The 10516-nt window shown below is 38.8% G+C and overlaps 1 protein-coding gene across 1 annotated transcript in view; it reads right to left on the bottom strand.

Moving 5' to 3' along the window:
• Positions 1-8088: 8088 nt before the first annotated feature.
• ALLC (allantoicase) overlaps positions 8089-10516 on the bottom strand; it is a 25362-nt gene continuing 22934 nt past the window's right edge. The window contains 2 exon segments of the mRNA XM_018560512.1: positions 8089-8243; positions 9968-10095. Of these exon segments, the coding sequence (XP_018416014.1) occupies positions 8103-8243; positions 9968-10095 (269 nt within the window). The 3' untranslated portion in view covers positions 8089-8102.

The following is a 10516-nucleotide window of genomic DNA, read 5'->3' as shown; positions in this document are numbered from 1 at the left end:
AAAACAATTGCTGCAGATTCTACTATTAATCATGTAAATGAATTACTGAGAATGCTGTACCAGTGCACAGAGGATAATAAGCTTTGGTCTCCTTGCTGCGCACAGCCTTTACTCCCACATGTCTAGCATACAGTCTGCTGGTCTACATATTGCTTGTCTGCTGATAACAGCTCAGCAGCTCAGTTGTGGGACTTCTAATCAAGACTAGAAAAGGAGAGAGGGGGCTCTGTTTGTTGGAACTTGAGTCACTTCACAGAGTTTATTTCAATTTATAGTAAACATTCTAATCTGAATTTTAAAAGGGCTTAGTCTTTCATAGCCTCAGTTTATCTTTTGTTTATTGATCTTTATAATTATCTTTATAATTATTTCTGAGGCATAGAGCATCATAAATGAATGGACTTAACAGCAGATGCAGCATGCATGTTAGAAAGCCACCTTGTTCTTTACAATGAAAAACAGGCATGCTTTCTCAATGGTGATACTTAAGGTGGCCATACACTAAGCAAATTTCAGCCAGTTCTTTATGAACCGGACAAAATTTGCACAGTGGGTGCCGCTGTCAGCACCCTTTCAGGCAGCATCCCTCAATTAGCTGGCAGAAGGCAGCGGGAGATTCCTCGATCAATGATCGTAAGTGTTGATGGAGAAATCTGTTCTATTTTTTTCATTAAGCCCCCAGGTTGAATAAAAAATCTAGAACAGTGTATGGCCAGTATTAGTGTTATGTCTTGTGCGCCTTTGCATGATGTCAATTAATTCATGTAACACACAATTCTCACTTTCAAATGTAATGCATGGTGCCAAATTCCCTGGTATGCTGGGAAATATAAAGTGCTCAGTTGACTGGGCTAACTGGTTACTTGCATGTAACTACCACAGAAAACTGTTGTTTACCTTTCTTTTTTTTTTCTTAATTCTTTATTTATATACATACAAGTACACACAGAGAAGAATGAGCGAGGGTTACAAATAAATAGTAACAATTCAATATCATTGACACCGTGATCTTCTGAACATAACAGATGCAGATATATTATTTGATGGTTTCCCGGACTGGGCATCATTATAATAGCAGTAGAAGTCATAGTATAGTATGCATATTTTTATTGCTAGTTTTTGTTATATCATCAAAGTTCGATTAGTGTAGGTACAGTAAGTGTTGTTTCTAAATGCAGATTCCTACCTGTTTCTGTTCTGAAAGAATAGCTGTTTGGTTCACCATGTCCTATGTAAACTGATTCCTGAATGGGAGGGTCTGGGTTTGTTATAATCAAGTGGTGGACTTTCTGTGTTGTAATGAGGAAATTTGCAGCGTCTGCATCCCTTTAGTAGTAATTAACCCTTAGGGACTGTCTCCCCACAAATTAAATTTCTATAGCAGGGGATGTCTGAAACTTCTGTAGACTTCTGGGATAATCAGTGAGCCAATCACAAGGGAAGGAAGTTACATTTCCTGTTTACAGAATGTGTCCAAATCACCATATTGAACTGAATTTTTATGACAGATTTATATAATTACAGCGGCTGCAGTTTTAAATAGAGAGGTCATTTTTTAAATCATTAAATTACAAAATGGCTTGTGCAGCAGATATATATCCTATACTCATTTTTTTAAATGGTCTTTCCCTTTAACCCTATAAGCCTCAACTCTTGCATCTTCACTCTCATTTTGGGCATCAAACTATAGAATCTCTGTCAATATTGTATACGGTAGTACACCAGTCTGCACATTGAGACCTTCTGTGTCAAAAGGGATCACTGGCCATAGTTTTGGAGTGTAGAACCATTGAGTGCATTATTATTTACTGTGGATACACTGATGATACATTAACACTGTTGCCTGAATTTGAAGTGTTGTTTTCAAAATTCTAATAAAGACATGAATACGATGGATGGACACAATTTACCATATTTAATGTTTTATATATACACTGAGTGGCCAGATTATTATGACCACCTGACGCTTGTAGGCAAATTAGCTATAATTAGCTATAATTTCGTGCTGAAGTTGCTAGAGGGCCAGACCATTATAAATAGGGAAGCAGGTTGTTTACCACGACAGTAGAAGTGATTTTTTTCTGAAGATATGGGTAAACAATGCGATTTAACAGCCTTTGAACGTGGGATGATTGTTGGCGCTCTGAGCCGTGGAGCGAGTATCAGCAAAACAGCAGAATTTGTTAAATGTTCAAGAGGGGCTTATTGTTAAAGTGTTTAAAGACTGGACTGTCAGCCAAAAATCTGGGTCTGAACGTGCGAATTGTGGCCGTCAGCGACTAGTCAATGTTATGGCAGAACGGAGAGTGGCAAGACTGGTACAAGACAACAGAAGGGCAACAGTGCAGTGTCAGATTCCTTGCATCACCTTTCAACATCTCGTGGAGTCACGAGGCGGCCCAAGGAAGTCATCTCGTGGAGTTATCTCGTGGCCCAACGAAGTACTGATGGGGTGGTCATAATAATCTGGCCACTCAGTGTATATTACCCTCCAATATTTGTTATATATACAGTATATATATAATTTTGGGCTGTTTGCACTTTTATATATTTGCTTGATATGTTTATATTTATTTAAAAGGGATACCTTTAAGGATTCATTGAGGGGTGAGTATTTAGAGCTGTATCTGTTGTAAAATATAGCTAATATCTTAAAAATCGTAATACAGCTGCTTTCTCTGAGGATATATTTATCATTGATAATATTTTTTGGGTAGAGTGACTTTGTAAATTCATCTATTGCAGTGTTCTGGCTTCTGTTTCTATGCTCTCTAAGAGTGGACATATAGAGAGTAACTGTTGTAAGGAATGAAAGGATCTTTCCTGAAAAAAACTAACCAGATCATAAGAAGTGGATTCTAGCAATACAAGCAAGGTGCCTTATTTCTTATTTTACTGTGTAAGACATCTGCCCATATATGCCAAGCCTTAAGACCTTGAAGAGCAATGTAAATGGTTGTTGCCTATATCTACTGCTATCAAGCAGTAGATATAGGCAAAAAGTTAAAAAACTGTTTTTTTTTTTAAAAAACCCTGCTTTAACAGCGGTTTAAACTTACCCGTCTTTGCCGCACGCTCTCGTCAGAAAATCCGAAACTGCTCGGGCGGCCACAAAGCATCTTGGGGCGGGCGTATGCACAGCTCGGATTTTCGGCCGGGAGACGAGGAGAGAAGCAAGGTAAGTCTATGGAGCAGCGTGCACCCGCATGCAGACACCGTGGGACAGGAAGTACCAGCAAGGACAGAGGAGTCAGCGCTGGATCGGAGAGCCGCCGCACCGCTGGAGGGACAAATGAAAACATCAGGAAAGAAGAAGATCGGATTAAGAGACATCATTTAAGGTAAGTGCTAACATTAACATTAGGGGGAGGGAAAACAAATTTGACTTGAATGTCAGTTTAAGTGGGCATGGCAAGGAATATTCAGCCAGGGTTATGGCGGTGCCTACAAATCCTTATGCATTTAAAACCTAAGTCCAGCTCCTACTGTGACCACAACACCCACCTCTCCTCCCTGAAACCCCAACATCCTTTTTCATAAAAAAAAAAAAGTAAGTGTATACCATACAATAAATCCCGCAGTTTTTGGTCTGGTCAGGTGACATCACTGGTTCTCTTCTTCCCATTCTAACAGTGGGCATATGTAAATACTGTAGAGCATGGCATGACATAATGATGTGGTCAATATTCCCTGCAGCATTCTGTAAACCCTGGGCAGCTATATAATCTAATCGTATAAAAGAAGTCACAAGCACACCAAAAATCCTTCAGAACCATGTCAACCATGTTTTTGAAAGGATTTTTGGTGTGCTGGTGGCATCTTTCATATGATTTGTGCAATTAGCAGTGCCATCCGCAGTCATTACAAGCACCCTTCCCTGAAGATTGGGAAATCCGGTAAGGAGTGCAACATCTATATATTCTGAGCTGTATAATCTACCCCAAGGTAGAGTGTCTAACACACACTGTGCTCACCTGAAGTAGATTGAATGGCGCTGGTTGCCATTCAAACTGGCAGTGGGCCACCGCTGAATTGCATTGTATTGCTTTATTATTTTAACCCCTGCAGGGCTTCTCCATTTAAACAAAAATCATGACCAGAAGTTGGGCTTTAACGTAAAGGTAGTTTGTTCATTTCTACATTAGAGCACTTGCAGTGGATTTGTTGACTTGAATTACTTTTGAACTTTAAGTAAAATATCTTGTTCCCCTATCTCTCTTCACCTCTGGCTCTCTGTTTCGATTGCTGCTCTTAAGGGAGCACTGTGCTCCGCGTCTGCTTCACTTGACTTTTATTTATTTACTTGTCCTATCAAAACAAGTTTAATTTAAGTTCACTTTGCTTAAAATGGAACTTTCTTCTTATAAGATAAGAGCAACTGAAACTGATAGATAGGAGGTCATCAGGAGGATGTTTTTCCATCAGATCCTCTTTCTCTATGCCAGAGATATAGGAACAGTGATTAGAATAACACAGGGAAAGACTCCTGAGGCCACATCACTGGAGTCTGCTTGTTAAACCTGCCTCCCTCTCCGTATAATTGTATAAAGTGAATAATGAAATACTATTCTAACTAATAAAATACTGTGTATATTATATGTTCATTCCCTGTCTTTTTATGGATGACGTGAATATGTGACATTTGGATTTTATTTGTCCTGTTAAATGTTATGGTGCAATTACAGTGATCTGCATGCCAGTTATGGGCTATTCTGCTTAACTAAGACATAAATTATTGATTTTTCCCAGTTTACAACTTTAAAAAAAAAAATCTTGCATAACACAGGGCAGTTTCTGCCAACTTTAGGGTATTGTATTCCAACTGTATTGGTATTTGGTCAACTTAATTTTTATTTTCATTCCACTTAATATTCTATTTTTTTTTTAAAGTTACATTTTATATAAATGTGTCGATTTAAAAAGAATCAAACAATTGCTACAAGGTTATTCAGTGTTTTGATATGTGCATTGCATACTGCTGCTGTCTAATAAAAAAGCCCAGCACTACCTCTTCCCTTGATGACTGTTTTTATTCTAAGCCATTCAGCAGTGTGTGTAACCTGAGTTTATGCTATTAGGCTCCATTCACAAATAGCGTTTGCTTTTCCCGCACGGAAGACCGCACGGCACGCTAAAATCTATCCAACTGCTCGGATTCCGCTGGTTTGCGGCTATTACTATAGCCACGAACATGCAGAATCCGGCATAAAATCACGCTTGTACTATTTTGCGGGACGAGCGGTTTCGTACTGCTATGAGAATAGTGGCGAATGGCAGCGAGCGAGCTGCTGGAGCTTCGGCTCATCCACATGTTGGTTCGGCTGACCGAAGTGCAGCCAAAGGCAGCCGATGTATGGCTGATTTCAGCCGATGTATTAGCCGTACAAGCCACAAGTGAATAGCCGAACAGCGTTTGGCTTACTTCACTATGGCTGGGTTATTCACTCAGCTGCCTTCCGCAGCCTTGTGTATAACCCCCTTAGTGTTTATTTGCCAATATCTTTAGTATGTTTCCAGTGTTTGAAGTCAAAGTATAATACGGCACCCAAAAAATATATTAAAAATTGCATAGGTAGAGGTTGTATTTAGTGGAGTTGAGGGATGTCTAGACAATTAGCAGATCCAGAAAAGCAGAGGTTGTATGCAAATCTCTACTTTTCACGTAAAGGTACTACTTGGACCAACCTATTCTGTATTTAGAGCCTCCTTATTGGTCAATAGGGCCTCCAGTAACATTAAAGGTCCAATATGGAGGCACAGGAGATGGAAAGAGTTAGGCCAAGCAGCACTGTTTTCTATAGCACAGAGCAAAACACAATGCATTAATGACATTGTAAGAACAACACCTTGTAATAACAACAATATAATTACGTGGTAATATGTACTGGGTAAAGCTCATAAAACCTTACAGTTTAGGAGAAGGCAGGAAGAAACAATAAAGAAAATAATGATTGTGTATACTGTAGATAATAAGTATAAATATAATATCTGTAAAAAAAAAATCCATGCTAGTTTTTTAACTTAAACTGCAATAGGACATCCAAGAAAATATGAGCAAAAGGTTAAAAGAAGGAGAGCAATCTGGGGAAGAAAGATTGAATTGAATGTCATCAACATAATACTATTGCAATCCAGAGTGAATCAGCTGACCAAGACCAGATGTAAATATGGAGAAAAGTAGAGGGCTTAGTGTCATCTGAAGTGTCATACAGATTTATGTGACAAATTACTGTATATAGATTTGTATGGCAACTGAGCTTATGACTTCTGGTTTGTGCTATGAACAAGTGTTGATCTATGCTCTGTAGACTAAATTCAGCCAGTGTTGATTTTTTCTTCATGCAAGGTTTAATATTATAAATGTAGACGGTAAAAGCAGGATCTGGGTAAGTTATGGTAGACATCTGAAACTTGTTGGATATTTAGAGTGTGTGACTTCCTACACAAAGGATTGAGTTGATGACTGCAATGGGGTCCAGTCATCAACTAAAGAGAGCGTAAAATATAATAGATGGTGTTTTAAATGTAGTGGAAAATAATTCAGGAAAACGCTTATTTAAGTTGTTATCTTTGTATGCTTTTTTATCTAATAAAAAGAGTCAGTAAAGATTTGTAATGTAGTAAAATACATGTTTAACGTCCTGTATGTGGTAGTACGGACATATAGAGGGGAATTTATCAGAACTGGAGCAGACAAAATCTGGAGCAGCCATGCATGGCAACCAATCAGCTTCTATCTTTAATTTTCAAATTTTATCTGAACAAACTGAAGAGAAAACCTGATTGGTTGCCATGCACAGCTGCTCCAGATTTTGTCTGCTCCAGTTTTGATAAATTCCCCTCATAGAGACTGACATATTTTAGGAACAACAGTGATAAATGTTAAAGCAAAACTGTGACTGGTGGCCATCTTTTGTACACCCTGAGTTGAGAACCTCACCTGAGATTAAATGTGCCTGTGATCTTAATGTCATGTAAGAGTGCTTAGGATATTTACAATGTAGCTATTTGGTGAGCTGAAGATCAATATTGATTGAAGATCAGTCTAAATAGTGCTACAAAATCAAACCATCAAAAGGTGATTTTCTCAGCTGAGAATTTAGATCTATTGCTATAAAAGAAGAGGTCTAGACAGACACTATTAAACACAAACCTACAGAGCAGATGGCCTAAAGGATGTGCCTCGTTTTATTGACTGGTTGGATTGAACAACTTACTAATCATCTCGATGGACAACTTGAAACCACAGAAACACAGTATCTAACAAATATAATACTCATGAAAAACCACAGCACTGAGATATCATGTGATGTGGAAATGCAACAGTAGCAGAGTTCCTAACCTGTTCCTACAATACACAGCAGATTAAAGAAACCCTATCGCTGAACAACAAACTTACCATATGATTGTTGTGCATTTAAAGTATTTTATGGATAATATTTACCTTGTGTAGACATCCAAAAGTTCTGGGACTTCTACTGGGTGCTGCCATCTTGGATGTGATGTCAGCAGCCCAAGCAGAGTCAAAGCTGTCACTTAAATGACACTATATTTTATCCTTGTTAGATCCTCCTCTGGCAGCTACATGAAAGGCTATTTAGCGGGGTGAGTGGAGGAGGGGCTGAGCCAGCACAGACGGTAATTAAACAAACCCAAAAGACCAGAGAGTTAAGGCATGGCAGAAGAGAGGGGAACTTTGGCTGTAGTAGGGAATAAAACGTGGCGTGACTGAATTTCCTAGAAAGCTCATAGGCACATTGCAAGTGAATACAAGGTTGTTTGTGGAAATGAAAGACGCTCCAACTAAGTACTTAGATGACCTGATTTTCTGTGCTTTTGCCTGCACTTTTAATAAGCTAGTGGTACATGACACAATAGTTTTTCTTTGCCATACATGCTTTTTTAGATAGACACAAAACCATAGATCATACAGTGTGATAGGACAGGAGGCACACCAAAGAGTTCCTCTTGCTAATATGGACAACATGTTTATTTAAATTCTTAAAATCTTTTCGTTAACATTTCATCTTAATCAAGATGATCAAGAAGTCAAAACATTCACAAATCAACTTCTCTTTTGACTACTTCTTTATGGTCTGTTCTTATGAAAGCTGTCGTGGAAAACCCCAGAGCCGTACTCTGCTTACACCTCCATCTGGAGCAATAGTGACCCTCACATGAGTCACAACCTCTTGCAGTGAAATTAAAGTTCCCTCAATGAAATGCCTCTTGTGGGGTTGAAGCTAAAGATATAGAAATACATAAAAATAAATTAAATTAACATTTTACAGAATAATCCCATATCTGCCATGAAACAGTTCAAGCAAATGCTTTTCTGGTCTTTTACAACTGGCAAGGTAGACATGTAAGCTGGAAAAATTAGGTTCGTATATTTCGTTATTCGGGTGCGGAATTCAATTTGGTTCGGGGTTTCGGATTCAGACTAAATCCGAATTTTCATTAGTTTCAGATAAATTTATGAATGAATATTTGTTACGACTACCACAAAAAACCATATGCAAATATGAATACTTAAGCTGAATCTCCTAGATCTGAATAGCATTCGGGACCCGATTTTCCAATTGCATCCCGGAGCTCCTGATTGCCATTCGGGTCTGGGAGCCATATACATATAATACTAAATAATAGAGATATAGTTTTAGATATGCTGCGTAAATAGGAACTCATAACAAAGTAGGAGTTTTTCAATTTTACCCAGAAAAGTGGAAATACACTTTAAATATAAAAATTGTCTTTACTGATATTAAGAAAACTAGGGAATAGCATGGTGCAGTCAAAAAGTCAAATATTAACAAGTTCACTTTTTGTAACAACTTAATAACACTCCAATGCCCATATTATCTTCTTCTGTTGTTTAATTCACCAGCTATAGTTCAACTTTAACATTGTGACAATCTCCAAGAGGGAGATAAATGCTTTCCCAGGGGGAATACAGAATTTTGGCTTTACTCACATAGCCCCAGTGCCCCTTTCCACTAGTTCCCAAAGATTGCCTACCGGAATGCCCACATCTGTCCTTTCTCTCGCTAAGTTTTTTAAGCTCCCGCCAACTCTTCTCCCATGACTGGTGCAACCTTCAGCCAATCCCATGTGAGGGCAGTTCCACCGCCTATCTAGCTACTACCCTGTTCTGCCCCCTTTAAATCAATTGGCATGGGGCATCTGATGCTGTCTAAATGTATCTGTGCACACTAAGATCATTAGCTAATCCTGCCAACAACCTCAAAGGGGCATCTTTTGACCAAACGTCTAGAGCCTAGATTTTTAAAACGTTTTTAGATGAACTGATGAAAAGTTAGAGCCTCTGTCCAGTTGTAATTGTAGTCTGGGTCTCCTCTAGAAATATTTCCATCCAATTCCTGCCATGTTGACCACACCAGAAGTAGGGAGAATCAGACTAATCAGACACCAATTTAAAAAACATACAGAGTTTTTAACTCCTCCCCACCCTGCTAGACAATAGGGCTTTATTGCTCTCTGTACTCCTCTCAAAGAGATTGCTTTCCCTTTCTATCCTGGTGCCCGCATTGCAAGTGAAGTGAAATCTCCTCAAGGAAGTCACAGAAAACAATTTAGGAAATGGAAAAAAAAACTTCTAACCTTTCCCCATTTTATCACAAAATGAAAATGTTTTGGCTAGAATGGGGATTTCGCATAGCCATCTAAAGAGAAAACAGCAGCGTTACATTTAGGCAGCTTGGTTATAAAGTTTTATTGCATTGAGAGGTCAAAGATTTTTTACACATAAATGATGCAAGGGCTGATATAGCCATAAAACAGACTGCAATTTAACCTCAGGCTTTGTGGACACTGCAAGGAGCATGAAACTAAAAGGAATTTTATATATATACACACATCATTGTTGCTCTAACTTCTCCTCCAAAAATTGCAAGAACAGAATCTGCTCTGTAGTGTGTTTTACTACTAAGACTCAGCTTTTAAATACCTGTGTTATAGGAAGAAGTGTTTTCCAATTCTGGTCCAACTTCTCATCCCATTTTGCTTTGATTTTCTCCTCCTCTTCTTTAGGTGTCAGAACTGAGGCTTCTATCTTACATGAGTTGGGTGCATTACCTGACAAAGAGAAACCAGCAGCTCACTTTATTGACCCTATATTCTTCACAAATGACTTTGTGGAAAAAGATCATGGAAAACTACAATGGATTTCAGTCCCTTTTTTAATATATATCAGCCTTTCTTAGCCTTTTTGTAGTCACGGCACCCTTGGAAAGTATGCAAACTCTCAAGGCACCCCAGTCTAAAATGTCATAGACTTTAAGGGGGACCCCACTCAAGAACACACAAACAGGTGGGTTTCCCCCTTCACATTGAAGTGCTCCCGTCAAATGAAGAATCTTCTCCCCTTCACATCAGCGTTACCCTTTGCATCAGTAGCCCCCCTTCCACATCACAAGCCTCCCTTACATATTGGAGTTCCCCCTTTCACAATAGACTTCCCCCTTTACATCAGGAGCCCCCTTCACCTCAATTTCAT

This window comes from Nanorana parkeri, unplaced genomic scaffold (genome assembly GCF_000935625.1).
Source record: "Nanorana parkeri isolate BGI_ZX_2015 unplaced genomic scaffold, ASM93562v1 scaffold460, whole genome shotgun sequence".
NCBI lineage: Eukaryota > Metazoa > Chordata > Amphibia > Anura > Dicroglossidae > Nanorana > Nanorana parkeri.
The sequence above is the reverse complement of the archived record's forward strand: the minus strand, read 5'-3'. Positions and strand labels throughout refer to the sequence as shown.